The 17,785-nt window shown below is 42.6% G+C and overlaps 1 protein-coding gene across 1 annotated transcript in view; it reads right to left on the bottom strand.

Moving 5' to 3' along the window:
• Positions 1 to 426: 426 nt before the first annotated feature.
• The window catches only part of LOC107291414 (cytochrome P450 2J2-like), a 28,739-nt gene continuing 11,380 nt past the window's right edge, over positions 427 to 17,785 (bottom strand). Inside the window, exons 4-9 of the mRNA XM_029284934.1 lie at positions 12,536 to 12,696; positions 11,803 to 11,979; positions 6,487 to 6,628; positions 4,489 to 4,676; positions 2,770 to 2,911; positions 427 to 617 (exon numbers count right to left, since the gene is read on the bottom strand). Coding sequence (XP_029140767.1) covers positions 427 to 617; positions 2,770 to 2,911; positions 4,489 to 4,676; positions 6,487 to 6,628; positions 11,803 to 11,979; positions 12,536 to 12,696 — 1,001 coding nt within the window. The remainder of the gene's footprint in view (positions 618 to 2,769; positions 2,912 to 4,488; positions 4,677 to 6,486; positions 6,629 to 11,802; positions 11,980 to 12,535; positions 12,697 to 17,785) is intronic.

Below are 17,785 nucleotides of genomic sequence, written 5' to 3'. Positions count from 1 at the left end.
CCTGGGGGTCGCCAGCCGACACTGTTTGGCCGACGGCACCCTGAGGAGGCCCGCTCTGTGGGAGCGTACCGGTCGATGGGAGGCAATCTGCGGCAGAAGACGGTCTCGAAGATACCCAGGTCCGATGCCATGGAGCGCTTTAAACGTGGTAACCAACACCTTGAAGCGCACCCGGAAGGCCACCGGCAGCCAGTGCAGCACCCGGAAGGCCACCGGCAGCCAGTGCAGGATATTTATGTCTACAGAAAACATAACCCAATGGCAAACCTGAAGAAGCTTAGTGGATTGTATGCAAGCAGCCATTAGGATACAGCGGTTTTAGGATACAATAACATGAATGAATTTCAAGACAGGGCACAAATATTAAGGGGAAAAGATAAAGTAAAAAATTTAAAAGGAAAGATACTAATACTCAATTAATGGATTTTATGACATTGTATGATATGGTACAGCACAGATTTTATAAGGATGTGGAGATAGTCCCACACGTACTATAGGTTTCTCATTGAGCTTTTTCACTCCTTCGGGCAGCTGGAAACTGAAAGTCCCCAGCAGGCTGGTTAGGATGATGAACAACTCAATTCTTGACAACTTTTCTCCTAAGCAGACACGCTGCCCTGTGGAAGAGACATCATTCCATTAGCAATCATCTAATATTTGAAGGGCTGTCCAGGATGTGGATTCTTCAGAATTCCTTAGGGTTGGACAAGAACCCTGGTGGAAGTTTTACATAAAAAGATCCAAGTTAAAAATAAGGAATAATTTCTGGATTCCGAGAGCTATTTAACAGTTAAACAGCTGCTGCCTGGAGTCATGGATAATCCATCAGTTTTCAAGAAAAGATTGGGTAGCATTTTGAGTTGGATCATCTCAGGATCCCATTTCTGGACATGGTGTTGGACTTGAAGACTCCAAAGTCTTTTCCAATCATTTATTTCTATGATTGTATGATTCTAGGCAGTTTAAGAGAGATGCAATATGAAAGAGATGTGCTGGTCTACTGATTCTCCTGAGCTTCCACTGAATTGCTACATAAAGTAATCCTCATTCAGTCCTGCTACTGAAAGGAAGGCAATATTAGCTAGTAGAGGTGGGCTGTGAGGGACCTGGTCATAAAATATGCTGGTATGTTGCTTTTCTTGAGAGACAATGGCTCCCTGTGTGTCAGCAACACAAGCTATTTGGTCTTGAGTTATGATATTGCATATTTCCATCTCATGTTGTTCTTAGGTTCATAGACTATGGGAAGATGTCAATTTGCTGGTCTCACTAAGTCAGCCCTTCCAACATTTGTCATACATTCAGATTCAGGAAGGGGCACCTGCTTTTTCTGCTGACCTTCTCATCATCAAGTCCTAAACTAAGATTTTCTTTATGACACTGAAGTCACAAACAAAGCAGACACAAATGTAAGGGGGAAAATTAATTATTTGTAGGGAAAGGGGTTTTTGGAGTGGTGAGAAAGTTTCCTTTCAAATGAAAAAGGGCCTGTTTTAAGAAGCAAGGAATCATAAAATCATGGGCTAAAGGCAGTGGTGGGATTCAAATAGGTGACCAACCGGTTTTCTGTGTGGATGCCGCTTCCAGAAGTCCATTCTGGGCCTGGGCAACAAAAAATTAGCTACTGGTTCTGCCGAAGTGGTGCGAACTGGCTGAATCCCACCACTGGCTGAAAGGACATTGGAGCACTTCTAATCCAATCACCTTATAGAATGGAAGACTTTATACCATCCTGGACAAATGGTTGTCCAATCTTTTCTTGAAAACCTCCAGTGAGGCCCACAACTCCAGGAGGCAAGCTGTTCCCCTGGTTAATTGGTTTCATTGTCAGGAAATTTCTCCTTAGTTCCAGGTTGGATCTCTCTTCAACGAGCTTCCATTTATTGCTTCTTGTCCTACTCTCAGGTGTTTCTCTGTGGCAGTCCCTCAAAAACCAGAAGACAGCCAACATGGTACCCCTAATCCTTCTCTTCATTATGCTAGACCAGTGTTTCCCAACTTTGGCAACTTTAAGGGATGTGGACTTCAATTCCCAGAGTTCCCCAGTCAGCATGGCTGGCTGGCAAATTCTGGGAGTTGAAGTCTACATATCTTAAAATGTCTGAGGTTGGGAAACACTGGGCTAGACATTCCCAGTTGTCTTAACCATTCATCATGTGATTTAGCCTCCAGACCCTTTATCATCTTTGTTGCTCTTCTCTGCACTCTTTCTAGGATCAGAGTGCATCAGTGGCACTCAGACAATCAGGTAGTTTACCAGGTCACCACTTATGCCCCACAAAAGCACCAGTGCAATCCAATCTACTAGGATAATATAGCAGTTTCTGCTGTTGAACTGGCCTAGACAAATGAATTCAAAAGATATTAACATTTAGCATCCCGAATCACAAGTTAAGGTTACATTGGTCAAATTAGAGCAAATACACTGGAATAACACACCCCAGAAGTCTTTTTCAGACCAGGCAACCACAGTTTTTGGATTCCAGTTGGAACAGATCAACTTTGCTCTAGATTCTGGCCACAATGATTTCACCTGGTACAGGTATTGTCCAGATAATCTCATTCTCTGCAATAAGCTATTCACATGTCCATAACGTAAAACTAATAGAAACTCCAATCACATCTCAAACTAGAATATATAGAGATTAAGATGAGACAATAGTTTCAGGTTCAGGCAGTCAGTGAAAAGGAAAATAATGGTTTTAAATTTCCTGAAAAACATTACAAATTGCCTATTAATCACAAACTGCCTTGAATAATTCTATTTACCTGCTCCAAATGGCATAAATGCTTCTCTAGCCTGAAATTTCCCATCTTTGTTTAAAAAGTGATTTGGGTTGAATTCTTCAGGTGTCTCCCATTCCTCAGGATCCAGAAGAACAGAGCGTAAATCAGCCATAATAATGCTCCCCTTCAATAACAACAGAACAGAAAGGAAATTTGTTACTCTTCCCTACTAGGGTGTGATAAAGGTGTGATGGATCTGTCAATCAAAGATGGCAATGCAGGACACGTCCTCCCAAGCTATATTCCTGCAGGAGGAAGGAACTGGAGCAGGGGAATTATGGAGGTGTAGTTGGAAGGACAGAGAGACCCATATGGCATAGTGATCAAAGCTGTTAAACTAACAATGGGGAAATTTGGTTTCCATACCACACATGACAGTGAAATGGGAAGAGGTGGAATACCCAGGAGAGATACATATGGAGTATCCATGGCAAAAATAAATAAATAAATCAGGTTCTACTTTGCTTGTGGAAGGCTGACAAAGAAGGTTGCAAATGCAATTATGTGATTGCAAGACACTAATTGTGAGCCAGTTGCCATGCACACAAATCATCAAAATAAAGAGGACAGCAAGTACCCCCTAATCTAAGGAGAGAGAGCAGTAGCTGTACACAAAAAACCATCTCCCCCTCCAGTAATATTCTTAGCAAACAATCACTTGTGGGGTTTCCAAATTATTGACCAGATATGTCATCAGACCATCCACAGATATTGGCTGCTAAGGACGTCTCTTTTTTAAAACAATATTCCTGGCATTCAGTGAGCTTGCATCGTGATCAAATCATGACGATTTGTGCTACCAAGCCATTTCCAGGTGTTATTGTTTTAAGCCGCCCTGAGTCCGCAAGGAGAAGGGCAGGATATAAATTTAATAAATAATAATAATAATAATAATAATAATAATAATAATAATAATAATAATAATAATAATAATAATAATAATAATAATAATAATACTACCAAGCCATTTCCAGGTGTTATTGTTTTAAGCCGCCCTGAGTCCGCAAGGAGAAGGGCGGGATATAAATTTAATAAATAATAATAATAATAATAATAATAATAATAATAATAATAATAATAATAATAATAATAATAACTCCTTGTCTCTGAAGAAAAGTATTAGGAAGTGGCAAAAACTCACAGCCACTTGAAAGTTTGGCATAGACCCAAAGTCCTAGAAAGGTGCTTTGCAGCTCCCAAGTCAAGAGAGGTCCATCTCCTGCCATTCTTGTGGCTATTGGCAAGCTGTAGAGATGTGGAGTAGTATATCTCTGTGAGTCTCTTAATATTTACTCCTTCAAATACTTTTTGGCATTTTAGTCTCATTTCAGCCTGTTATTTCTGAAACCTAAAGAACCTATTGGTTGGCCACCTGGTGGCAATTTATGGTGGCAGCAGAATAAGTAGATGATACTATACCAATACTAATAATACTAATAATATACAACAAATGAGGAGACATGACAAAGGGAGGAATAGCCAATAGACCATGGATGACCATAGCTCTCTTAGGTTCAGCCCTTAATCTCTTTGATTTTTTTTCTGTACTATATTTAAGATTTTACTTTTGAAATGGTTCAGATTTGTCAGTTTCATTCAATGAAAACCATATTTCAGTTATTTTTGCCCATATCGTTTTGGCTGCAATTCTTGAGCAAACATATTTCTGCAACTGCCATGTTGGGCTTCTCCTTTCTCTACCTTTGGAATGTGGAAACCTCGCATTGTCACATCTCTTATGCTTTGTCTGGGAATTGTTATAAATAAAATATATTTTGCTCGTTGGGTTTCATGTATCACTGCATTGGTGTAGGGCAGCTTGTGCCGATCTTCATAGGAGATTGATCCTGAGGAACCAAAGACATCTTCAATCTCCTTGTGGACTTTTTCTGGAGAGAGAGTGAGAAAAAGGCAATACATTTTGAATGATGCCTTTTCTGGTTGAATAATCTCTTATAGACATTTATTTTTGTTAAATTATTTATTATCAGTTTATTTATGAATAAATACTTCAGGAGGTAGAGTAGGCTTAGAGAAACTGCTATAATAATGTTCCTTCCATCATTTTCAGAATGAGGTGCAGTTTTGATTCTATAATGGCAGATGATACCATCTAATGGCAGAAAGTGAAGAGGAAATAAAGAGCCTCTTGATGCGGGTGAAGAAGGAGAGTGCAAAAGTTGGCTTGAAACTCAACATTAAGAAAACCAAGATCATGGCATCCGGACCTCTCAATTCCTGGCAAATAGATGGGGAAGAAATGGAGGTAGTGACAGATTTTATCTTCCTGGGCTCCAAAATCACCACAGATGGGGATTGCAGTCATGAAATTAAAAGACACTTGCTCCTGGGGAGGAAAGCTATGGCAAATCTAGACAGCGTACTAAAAAGCAGAGACATCACCCTGCCAACAAAAGTACGTATAGTCAAGGCCATGGTTTTCCCAGTTGCAATGTATGGCTGTGAAAGTTGGACCATAAGAAAGGCTGAGCGCCAAAGAATGGAGACCTTTGAACTATCGTGCTGGAGAAGACTCCTGCGAGTCCCCTGGACTGCAAGGCGATCAAACCGGTCAGTCCTAGAGGAGATCAACCCCGACTACTCTTCAGAAGGCCAGATCCTGAAGTTGAAACTCAAATACTTTGGCCACCTTATGAGAAAGAAGGACTCACTGGAGAAGAGCCTAATGCTGGAAAAGATTGAGGGCAATAGAAGAATGGGATGACAGAGAATGAGGTGGCTGGATGGAGTCACTGAAGCAGTAGGCGTGAGCTTAAATGGACTCCAGAAGATGGTAGAGGACAGGAAGGCCTGGAGGAACGTTGTCCATGGGGTCGCAATGGGTCGGACACAACTTCGCAACTAACAACAACAACAACAACAACAGCAATGGCAGAATGTGTGAAAACCTATTATTCAATATACTGAAAATTTAGTCAAGCCATACTACTATATAAAATTATTAATATAGGTAGTCCTCGATTTACAAAGTTCATTTAGTGACTATTCAAAGTTACCTCAGCACTGAATAAAGTGACTTATGACCATTTTTCACAGTTAGAACCTTTGCAGCATCCCCTTGGTCATGTGATCAAAATTGGGATCCTTGGCAACTGGTTTATATTTCTGACAGTTGCTGTGTCCCAGGGTCATGCGATCTTCTGACATGCAAAATCAACGAGGAAGCCAGATTCACTTAACTCAGTGTTTCTCAACCTTGACAATTTTAAGGCATGTGGACTTCAACTCATTGCTGGCTATGGAATTCTGGGAGTTGAAGTCCACATGCCTTAAAATTGTCAAGGTTGAGAAACACTGCTGGACTACTAACTTAACTTCAGTGATTCATTTAACAACTGTGGCAAGAAATGTTGTAAAATGGGGAAAAATTTACCTAGCAAATGTCTCATTTAACAACACAAATTTTGGGCTCAATTGTATTCATAAGTCGAGGACTACCTGTATACAATTACTACAGCAATGTTGTAAAATATTTTTTAAAAAACTCTTTATATTTATACAATCTGGTTTCTTTTAATTTGCAAAACTATCTATCTTCATTATAGGTTCCAAACGTTCATAGAATATTATTGTGAAGATTAAGTTTATCATTCAGCAGTTACTGAGATGTCCAACAATTCCTGGGTATTTTCCACACTGAGACTGGTCACTTGTTCCCACTGCCTAGAGTTGTCTCACCTTGGATGTCGGGATGGTTTGCCAAGAGGAGCACTGCCCACATCAGGCTGACATAGGTTGTTTCTATTCCAGCAATAAACAATTCAAGCAGACAGCAAGCCAGGTTCTCTTCACTGCAGACAGAGTTGGGATCATCCTTGCTCTGTGTTTAAAATGAGAAATTTAACTTACAATAAATTCTAGGCTTCCTTCAATATGTTTAATGTTATTAGCCACAAATTATCTGTCTGTCTGTCTGTCTGTCTGTCTGTCTGTCTGTCTGTCTGTCTGTCTGTCTGTCTGTCTGTCTGTCTGTCTGTCTGTCTGTCTATCTATCTATCTATCTATCTATCTATCTATCTATCTTGCCCATCTCACCTAAGTGAGTGGTTTGCAATAAAACCATAAAAACCATAATTAAAAACAAGGTTAAAACAGAGTTTTAAAAAATGGATTTAAAAAAAGTTAAGAATTAAAAGATAAAAGAGGCAGAAGGAGTGCCCACCCCCATCCCGAAGCATACCACACTTAGACCCCCATGCTATTTGGCAGAACCAGGTGATGAAACTTTTCTGTAAAGCCAAAAGAGTGGGGCCTTACCTCACCTCTTGGGACAAGATGTTCCACAGTGTGGAAGCAATGGCAGAGAAGGCTGTTTGTATAGTCTCTGCCAGTCAGAATTCTGCAACCAATGGGGTCTGTAACATACCCTCCATGCTTGACTGGGTGGGATGGGTCAATGAAATATGGACGAGACTTGTTGTCCTGCCATGAAGGGCTTTAAAAGTAATAATCAATACCTTAAATGGACCTGGAAGCAGCCTGGTAACCCTTCGACGATCATGTGACAGCCGTGGCCAGGGGGGCTTTTCATCAGGTTCGCCTGATACGCCAGTTGCGCCCCTTTCTGGATCGTGACGCTCTACGCACGGTCACTCAAGCCCTCGTTGTTTCCCGCCTGGACTATTGCAACGCTCTCTACATGGGGCTCCCCTTGAGGTGCACCCGGAGGCTCCAGCTAGTTCAGAATGCGGNGCCTCCTACCAAACACCTCCCTTCGACCAGTCCGCTCCCACAGAGAGGGCCTCCTTAGGGTGCCGTCGGCCAGACAATGCCGGCTGGCGACCCCCAGGGGGAGAACCTTCTCTGTGGCAGCTCCTGCCCTCTGGAATGACCTACCCCCCGACCTACGTACAGTTGCGGACCTGCGCCTTTTTCGCCGAGCCCTGAAGGCTCATCTATTCCGTGCGGCCGGCCTGGCGTAGTTTGATTATGTTTTAGTGGGGGTTTTATATGGGGTATTTTTAGAGCAGGCCTGTTATTTAATTTGATTTTAGACAGAAATTTGTGTATATTTATTGTGGTTTTTATTATCGCCTGTTCACCGCCCTGAGTCCCGTAAGGAAGATAGGGCAGTATATAAATTCAATTAATAATAATAATAATAATAATAATAATAATAATAATAATAATAATAATAATAATAATAATAATAACCAATGCAGCTCACATAACAGAGGTATTACATATACAATGCCAGAGATGCCCAAAACTGCACGGCACTGCATTCTGCACCAACTGGAGTTTCAGGATACTCTTCAAGGATAGCCCAGTGTAAAGTGCATTGCAGTAGTCTATTCAAGAGGCGACTAGGGCATAAGTGTCAGAAAGAATGGCCTCTAAATCCAGGAAAGGGTGCAACTGGAGCACATCATGAAGTTGAGCAAAGCCACAACTATCACTATCAGTAGGAGTTGTGAATCCAGAAGGACCCCCAGTTTATTCATTGAATCTGTCTGAGGCAGTGCAATCCCATCCAAGATCAAAAATGGTAACCTCCAGATGCCAAACGGGCCCGTACCTTCTTGAAGCCTGTTTTTTTCCATCCAGACCTTCTCAGTCTCCAAACATTGCCAAAGGGCATCCACAGGGACAAAGATGTGCAACTGGGTATCATCTGCATACCGATGATACCTCATCCCATAGTGATGGAAGATCTCACTCAATGGCTTCACGTACAGGTTAAAAAGGAGTGGAGACAGCACTGAGCCCTTTGGCACCCCCACAAATTGGGACAGACTGCTTGCTCCCTATCAACAACATTTGGGACTGGCCTCAGTTGAAGGAGGTGAACCAGCACAAAACCATGTCCTCAACCCCCATCTCCCAAAGCCAACCAAAAGCATAACATTGTTTGATGGTACTGAAGACCACCAAGAGGTCAAGAACAGTCCCAAAAATGCACTACCTCTAACCCATTCCTGCCATCTAAAGTGCTTATCTAAAAGTGCTCCATGTTTATCTATGTCAGGGGTGTCAAACTCAATTTCATTGAGGGCCGCATCAGCATTGTGGTTGCCCTTGGGGGGGGCTGGGGTGTGTGTGGCCATGGTGGGTGTGGCCTACTGGGTGGGCGTGGATGGAGTGGGTGTGGCCTACTGGGTGGGCATGGCCAGCTCTACATCGTTCGCGTCAAGGGTGCCTGTGGGGGCCTGGGCAGGAGTTGGACAGATCTGAGGGTCTCTGGCAGAAGGGGATGGGACCAGGGCAAGTGGCAAGGCATGGTCCACTGGAGGAGCCTCACTATTCCTCTCAGGCCATGCGGGGGGGACTGGATGGTGGTGCGGGCTGCCCGGAGCCCTGGGCAGCAGAGGTCAAACACCCAGCCTGGCCCTCGAGCACCCGCGGCACCAAGCCCAGCCCCACTTCCCCCAGGGGGCACCCAGCTGCACCCACCTCCTCCTCAAGGCTGCTGCTGCTGTGCTGCCGAAACCCCTCCCCCAGAGCCCATCAAGCCAGATATGTGAAGTAGGCGAGGCACTTCCAGACGATGGTCCATTTCTTCATTCCTCACAAAGGGTGACACCTCCCCAGCATGCACCCAGGGGATGGGGCTGACACGGCAGGGGTTGGTTCCTTACTGTATCCAAACAGCCTTGTGGAGCTAAGACTGAATGCGTTTCAGCATAGATGGCCACCACAAAATTGTACATTGGCTCCCGGCCAGCCTGGGCCAAGGCCAAGACAGCGGGGGCCGTTCCCTCATTGTTTCCAGGATGGCTTCACGGGCCCCATGAAACCACTTCGTGGGCCGCATCCAGCCCCCGGGCCTTGTGTTTGACATATCTGATCTATGTGTTCACATATGCAGCTCCTCACCATATTTACATTGTTTGGCCCAGCAATGCACAGTGCTATTATCAGTGCAGTGATTATCATAAAGGACTTGCGTTTTCAATAGAGGGACTCCTTTGGCAGTCAAAAGTTCAGTCTTGGTGCATTGCTTAGTGCACTGGTAAGTACTCACCAGGGGCTTCCATTTCACAAAAATAGAACACAACCTTTTCTCATAGAAATGACTGATTGGCTGAAATGAAAGGACAAATGCTAGAGAACACACCAGAGCTTCTAGCAGAGGAATACGACAATCTATTGTTGACTTATAACAATTCAAGCATTAATTTTCATTCAACCCTTGCGAATAAACGGTGTGAGACTTTATTGCCATACTGTAAAACTTTCTGGTCACAACAAGAAATTGAATGAGTAATTAGCCAGACAGCACTTAAGACTTAAAAGAAAACAAAGAGTCCATACGTTCCCTTGTAATGTCTATAAGAATGTGAAAATGCAAAGAGAGTGCCATAAAAATTAACTGTAACAATCCACGATTTCAGCACTGGAGAATTTCATGGACCAGTTCAAATGTCAAATCTAGGAGCGCAGAGCAAGGAGCAAGAACTACAGAAATGCACATCAGCAGTTAGAAGATTTTATAATCTTTAATGAATAATCTTTAATGAATCTTTAATGAAGAGAAGGACGAGGGGGGACATGATAGCAGTGTTCCAATATCTCAGGGGCTGCCATAAAGAAGAGGGAGTCAAGCTATTTTCCAAAGCGCCTGGAGGCAGGACAAGAAGCAATGGATGGAAACTAATCAAGGAGAGAAGCAACCTAGAACTAAGGAGAAACTTCCTGACAGTGAGAACAATTAACCAGTGGAACAACCTGCCTCCAGAAGCGGTGAATGCTCCAACACTGGAAGTTTTTAAGAAGAGACTGGACAGCCATTTGTCCGAAATGATATAGGGTTTCCTGCCTGAGCAGGGGGTTGGACTAGATGACCTTCAAGGTCCCTTCCAGCAGCCGTTCCTTATACGCTTTAGCCTCCAGATATGAGTGTATCTCTTTATCTGCAGTTGTATGTCTCCCACTATGGTTAGTCGACTTAAGGCCACAACTGAGCTGAAAATTTTGGTTGTGAAGCAAAACATTTGTTAAGTGAATTTTGCCCCACTTTATGACCTTTCTTGCCACAGTTGTTAAATGAATCACTGCAGTTGTTAGTAACATGAATCAGGCTTTCCCATTGACTTTGCTTGTAAGAAGGTCGCAAAAGTGATCACATAACCATGGGACACCGCAACTGTCATAAAGATATGCCAGGTGCCAAGTGTCCGAATTTTGATCATGTGACCATGGGGAAGCTGCAAAGGTTGTAAGTGTGAAAAACAGTCATAAGTCATTTTTTTTCCAGTGCCATTGTAACTTTGGACGGTCATTAAATTGTTGAGGACTACATGGAGGAGAGCAATTCCATTATGTACTGTCTAATAAACCACAGCCTTCACCAGTCATCAGCAATAATCTGCAGTCTCCAAATAATAAGAAAATTCTGAATGTATTCCATGAATTGTTGTTGTTAGTTGCGAAGTTGTGTCCGACCCATCGCAACCCCATGGACAATGTTCCTCCAGGCCTTCCTGTCCTCTACCATCTTCTGGAGTCCATTTAAACTCATGCCTACTGCTTCAGTGACTCCATCCAGCCACCTCATTATCTGTCGTCCCCTTCTTCTCTTGCCCTCCATCTTTCCCAGCATTAGGCTCTTCTCCAGTGAGTCCTTCCTTCTCATTAGGTGGCCAAAGTATTTGAGTTTCAACTTCAGGATCTGGCCTTCTAGAGAGCAGTCAGGGTTGATCTCCTCTAGGACTGACTGGTTTGATCGCCTTGCAGTCCAGGGGACTCGCAGGAATCTTCTCCAGCACCAGAGTTCAAAGGCCTCCATTCTTTGGCACTCAGCCTTTCTTATGGTCCAACTTTCACAGCCATATGTTGCAACTGGGAAAACCATGGCCTTGACTATACGTACTTTTGTTGGCAGGGTGATGTCTCTGCTTTTTAGTATGCTGTCTAGATTTGCCATAGCTTTCCTCCCATGAATACAAACTTCCAAATACATATCCCATCATGTCATGGATTCTAATGAAAAATGAGTGGCACAAGTTGGCATGATAAATAAAAAATAAATGTATATGTAAAAGGGCCAAATACCTTTTCCATTTGTAGTAGATAGAAATCAGTGAAATCCTGTGGCTCATGCAGACACTGATATCGTTTGTGCCTTTCTATTTCCTGCCTTGCAAATGAAAGGATAATCTCTGTAGAGTCCAGAGCCTTCTGGTGAGGCCCTGGAAGATATTTCATCAACCACGGGATTGATTCATATATCTAAAAAAGCAAAAACAAAACCCCATCACTTCATATTATTACGAATAGTTAGAATAAGGATTTTTCCCTCGGCATAAGAGTTAGTGTGAAGAAAGAGAAGGTAGAAGTAAAGATAAATAATCAGACACATGACATTGGCCTCTATAGCTGCTCTATCAAGTATAATGCACTTTCAGAAAAAGGGTTACTTATTTACTTGAAGGATTTGTATCACCAGTCAATTTGAGACATGACTCATGATAGACAGTACTGAAGGCCGCCAAGAGATCCATGGGGCCCATAATGGGTGCACCACCTCCATCCCAGTCCTATCACAATCATCAATAAGCATTTATTTATTAAACTTGCATGCTGTCCATCTTGCCAGAGGTGATTCTAGGCAAGTTAGAGATCTGGTTGCTTTAGTCCAGGCATGTCAAACTCACGACGTCACGTGACTTCGCACGATGTGTTGTGACTTTTCCCCCCATTGCCGGCAATGGGGTGGGTGTGGTTTCGGCGTGACACATCCAGCCGGCAGTTTGACATGCCTGCTTTAATATAAAAGGTCACTCACCAGATGAAAAACACCACCTGTTATTCTTACAACAGTCCTTATGTCTTCAATCAACTTCAGGAAGGTTTTATCTTCATGTGCAAACTGGTAGCCAAAGCTAAAAGCACATATCACATTGGAGACTGAATTGATCAATGGCAATGAAGGATCAAATGGCTGCCCTAAAAATGAAAATACATATCGTTAATTCAGCTTCCCCTGTTAATACTGAGAACCTGTAATGAGAACTCAGGGACAACTGGAATCTCAAGGCAATTTCTTTATTTTTATATAAAGTCAATAAAATACATCAATTTTTCAGATAGAGATCATGAATGGCTACTTGCAAAACAACTTTTCAAACAAGCGCCTAAGTTACTAAGACCCTATCCACCTAGGAGTTTGCTATACACCCTTCCCATCCTGGAGGTGGCAGGAAGCCATGCCATTGTAAATATGGTGCCCACTCTTATTACACATCTGGAATAAATCAGGGCTCTGCTGATGTCCATACAGCTTTTACCTTCAACCTGCAAAGGTCTGTGATTGGTATTCCTTCAATTAAAATTCTGGACTTGACAAATAGCATAGAGGATATGAAGGGCCTCTTCCAATTGTCATGCTGCATAACTGCATTTTGGCATAATTGCATTGATGATGACTTTATTTTCCTCCCAGCTTGCTACAGCTTGTCCTCTTCTCTTTCCTTCAAACTTTTCCAACATTAGAGCCTTCTCTAGGGCCTAGATCTTCACATAATGGAACCGCTGTTACATAATTTAAGCTGGGTTGATTTGTTTAATGCTCAATTTAGAATAGAATAGAATAGAATAGAATAGAATAGAATAGAATAGAATAGAATAGAATAGAATAGAATAGAATAGAGCTGGAAGGGACCTTGGAGGTCTTCTAGTCCAGTCTCCTCTCAAGCAGGCGAACCTATACTATTTCAGACAAATGACTGTCTAGTCCAGGGGTGTCAAACTCACAATGTCACGTGATGTGTTGCGACGTATCGCGACTTTTTCCCCATTGCTAGTGTGGGCGTAGTTTCAGAATGACACATCCGACCCGCGGGCCAGCAGTTTAACACTGCTGGTCTAGTCTCTTCTTAAAAATCTCCAGTGATGGAGCGCCCACGATTTCTGGAGGCAAGCTATTCCACTGGTTAATTGTCCTCACTGTTAGGAAGTTTCTCCTTGATTCCATGTCTCTTTGGTCAGTTTCCAACCATTGTTTCTTGTCTTGCCCTCTGATGCTTTGGAGAATAGTTTGACACCCTCTTCTTTGTGGCAGCCCCTCAAATACTGGAATACTGCTATCATGTCACCCTTATTTCTTTTTTTAGGCTAGCCAAACCCAAGTCCTGCAGCCGTTCTTTATATGTTTTAATCTCCAGGCCTTTGATCATCTTAGTTGCTCTTCTCTGAACTTTTTCCAAGGTCTCAACATCTTTTTTGTAGTATGGTGACCAGAATTGGTTGCAGTATTCCCGGTATGGTCTCATTAGGGTTTTATAAAGTCGTACTAATACTTCACGTGATCTTGATTCTATGCCTCTGTTTATACAACCCAGGATTATATTAGTTTTTTTGGCTGCTACTACACAATGCTGGCTCATAATTTGTTTGTTTTCCTTGATGTCCATACTGTTCTTAGGAGTATTCTCCAACATGAAAGTTCAAAACCATCAATATTCTTTCCAGCTTAAAAGCCAACACAGTGCTAGGCTGCATTAACAGAAGGACAGAATCAAGATCACGTGAACTATTAATACCACTTTAAAATGCCTTGGTAAGGCCACACTTGGAATACTGCATCCAGTTTTGGTCACCATGATGTAAAAAAGATGTTGAGACTCTAGAAAGAGTACAGAGAAGAGAAACAAAGATGATTAGGGGACTGGAGGCTAAAACATATAAGGAACGGTTGCTGGAATTGGGTATGTCTAGTTTAATGAAGAGAAGGACGAGGGGGGACATGATAGCAGTGTTCCAATATCTCAGGGGTTGTCACAAAGAAGAGGGAGTCAAGCCATTCTCCAAAGTGCCAAAAGGCAGGACAAGAAGCAATGGATGGAACCTAATCAAGGAGAGAAGCAACCTAGAACTAAGGAGAAACTTCCTGACAGTTAGAACAATTAACCAGTGGAACAACCTGCCTCCAGAAGTGGTGAATGCACCAACACTAGAAGTTTTTAAGAAGAAACTGGACAACCATTTGTCCGAAATGGTATAGGGTTTCCTGCCTGAGCAGGAGGTTGAACTAGATGACCTCCAAGGTCCCTTCCAACTTTATCATCATTATTATTACTTCCACAGAGCATCACAGAGAATATCATGGTTTGCACAGTTCTGATCATCGTAGGTATGAAACCATCCCAGCGTTCGGATATCTTTCCTGGCTGCTCTACCAAGTGTTAATCTGCCATCAACTTTATATAAAATTTGGAAAGCTTTTGAGCATGAATATAGGTTGGTTAAACACCATGGTACCATAGATAGCCAATCTGGCCTAATGGTTAAGACACCAGGCTAGAATGTGGGAGACTCGGAGTTCAAGTTCTGCCTTAGCCATGAAAGACAGTTGGGTGACTTTGGGCCAGTCACTCTCTTTTGGACCAACCTACCTCACAGGGTTGTTTTTGTGGTTGTGAGGAAAATAGAAGGAGGAAGGTATGTTGGATATGTTTATTGCCTTGAGTTATTTCTAAAAATAATAAAATTGGGATAAAAATAAATAAATAAATTAAATTAAATAAAAATAGGGACATTGAATCTGTTAGTTGTTCTAGTAGATTGTGGAGACTAAAATTAATAAAAGGGTTCTTCTGTCATTAGTAGTGTCCTACAAATTATTCCATAGACTGTCTCTTGATATAGAATCAAAAACTGATTTTAAATCTATTACTGCTCCATGCCATAGAATATTAAGGTCTAATGTACATTTGTCTGTCAAGTAGGATTGGATCATTTCCTGACTGGTTGTGGATTTACCTTACCTAATCTTGCATGCTCTCCACTACGTTTTTGTCGGTATATACTCACATATAAACCCAGTCGTTGTGATGGAAAATGAGCTCACCATTCTGTTGCAGAGGTATGAAACCAAGCTTCATAAATGCCACACACAGTTTTGAGAGTCATTGAATTTTATAGTTGTAAACAACTGATTACCACTGCATGGATCCAACCATGCTGGAATTGGGTAGGTCTAATTTAATGAAGAGAAGGATGAGGGGTGACATGATAGCAGTGTTCCAGTATCTCAGGGGTTGCCACAAAGAAGAGGGAGTGAAGCTATTCTCCAAAGCACCTGAAGGCAGGACAAGAAGCAACAGATGGAAACTAATCAAGGAGAGAAGCAACCTAGAACTAAGGAGAAATTTCCTGACTGTGAGAACAATTAATCAGTGGAACAACTTCCCTCCAGAAGTTGTGAATGCTCCAACATTGGAAGTTTTTAAGAAGAAACTGGACAGCCATTTGTCTGAAATAGTGTAGGGTTTCCTGCCTGAGCAGGGGGCTGGGCTAGAAGACCTCAAAAGATCCCTTCCAACTATTATTATTATTATTGTTGTTGTTGTTGTTAACCATACATCATTTCCCAAGAAGTCTTAACACAGCTCTACTAATACTTAGAACATTCTTTACAGCAGCACTATAGATCTTCATTCCTGTGATCCATCACTCCAAGCAAAGCATTTTAAGAGCTGCAAGGCAGTTCTCTACAGACACAATAAGAGCAGAAAAATAATGTTTGAGTTGCTTGGTTGCCTTCTAATGGTCAACCAGCTTTGTGCAACCAGATGCAGCCAGTGGAAAAGTGCTACTGAAGAGCTGGACTAAAGGTGCTTTTCCAAAAGGCACCTGGACTTTCTCCAAGAAAAGCATCTTTGGGACAACCATGACCTTGGCTAACTGAGAATCTCCATAGACACCCGAGGAGCTGGAGTTTCAGAAAGGGTTTAGCTGTGCTTGGGAGTACAGCTCCCAAGTACCCAAGTTTAGTGTACTTGGGAGCTGACGAGTATCCTAAGACCAACATGTGAAGAATGGGGCAGGGGTGGACAAAGAACTCCTGGATCAGACTAAAGAAACTGGGAAGCCAACCGAACAAGTTGCATCCCCTTTCAAGCCTCTTCCCCAATATAAATCAAAACACCCTTCATTTCTTGCACATAGTATCTTGAGGCAAAATATTAGGAAAAACACTAAATCTCAGCAGTGGGAGAACATAAGTGCAAGGGGAGGCATAAGTCCAAATAACAGTTAGTGGGACACTGTGTCAAAGAGGTATGGATTTGCCCTAAGCAAGCGTAAAGATTATTACCATATGCAAAAATAATTGTTCATGGTGGTCTCTGAGCTTAGTTGTTTTCTTGCAGGTATTTCATTACCCAAACTAGGTAACATCATCAGTGCTAGTTCAGGAATTAGTAATTGTTCAGGTGTTAGTTACAACTCTGCTTCCATGACCTCTACTGCACAGAGCCAAGGCTGATGTTTGCTAGCCCCCAGTCACTGACACAATTGAGTTTTACTAAGTGTGTTGGTTCTCAATCTGTGTAATATACAATGCAAGAAGGACAACAGACTACACAGTCCAGTCAGAAAAAAAAAGAAGGAAACAGGAGGAGCAACTGACTTTATTGCATTTCCTGTTTGCTTGTATGGAAGATAAGAGAGTATTGCTGCTATTTTAATTTTTATAGATTTGGCTTGGCTTCTTACACTAATGGGTCACTGATTATGATTGTTCGCTATTCATTCTCTTGGACTTGGGTTGCATTTAAAACTGTAAAAACCACATTCTTTGGTTTAGTTTGCTAAAGAGCTCACTGTTGTCTCTGTTATTATTGCCCTGTATCTTAAGCCTGTCTTCTGGAGTGTTGGCTATTCCTGCCAGCTTGGTGTAGTCTGCAAATTTGATGAGTTCCCCATCTATCCCCTCGTCCAAATCGTTGATGAAGATGTTGAAGAGCACAGGCCCCAGAACAGAGCCCTGGGGCACCCCCACTACACACTTCCCTCCATGTAGATGCGGTTCCATTGAGGACCACACGCTGAGTACGCAGCGGCGGATTTCCGCACAGGCGCAGGAGGCGCGCGCCTGGGGCCTCCACATTTCAGGGGCCTCCACGGCGGTGATCAGATCAGGCGCCCGCCTGGCAGAAGCCGCGAGGGTAAGCAGGGAGAGGTCGAGGGAGCCCTGCACACTCAATGCTAGAGTTCAGCCCAGTTGCCTCGCACATTTTACAGGCATCTCCCT

This window comes from Protobothrops mucrosquamatus, unplaced genomic scaffold, assembly GCF_001527695.2.
Source record: "Protobothrops mucrosquamatus isolate PMUCROS unplaced genomic scaffold, P.Mucros_1.0 scaffold1126, whole genome shotgun sequence".
Taxonomy (NCBI): Eukaryota; Metazoa; Chordata; class Lepidosauria; order Squamata; family Viperidae; genus Protobothrops; species Protobothrops mucrosquamatus.
The sequence above is the reverse complement of the archived record's forward strand: the minus strand, read 5'-3'. Positions and strand labels throughout refer to the sequence as shown.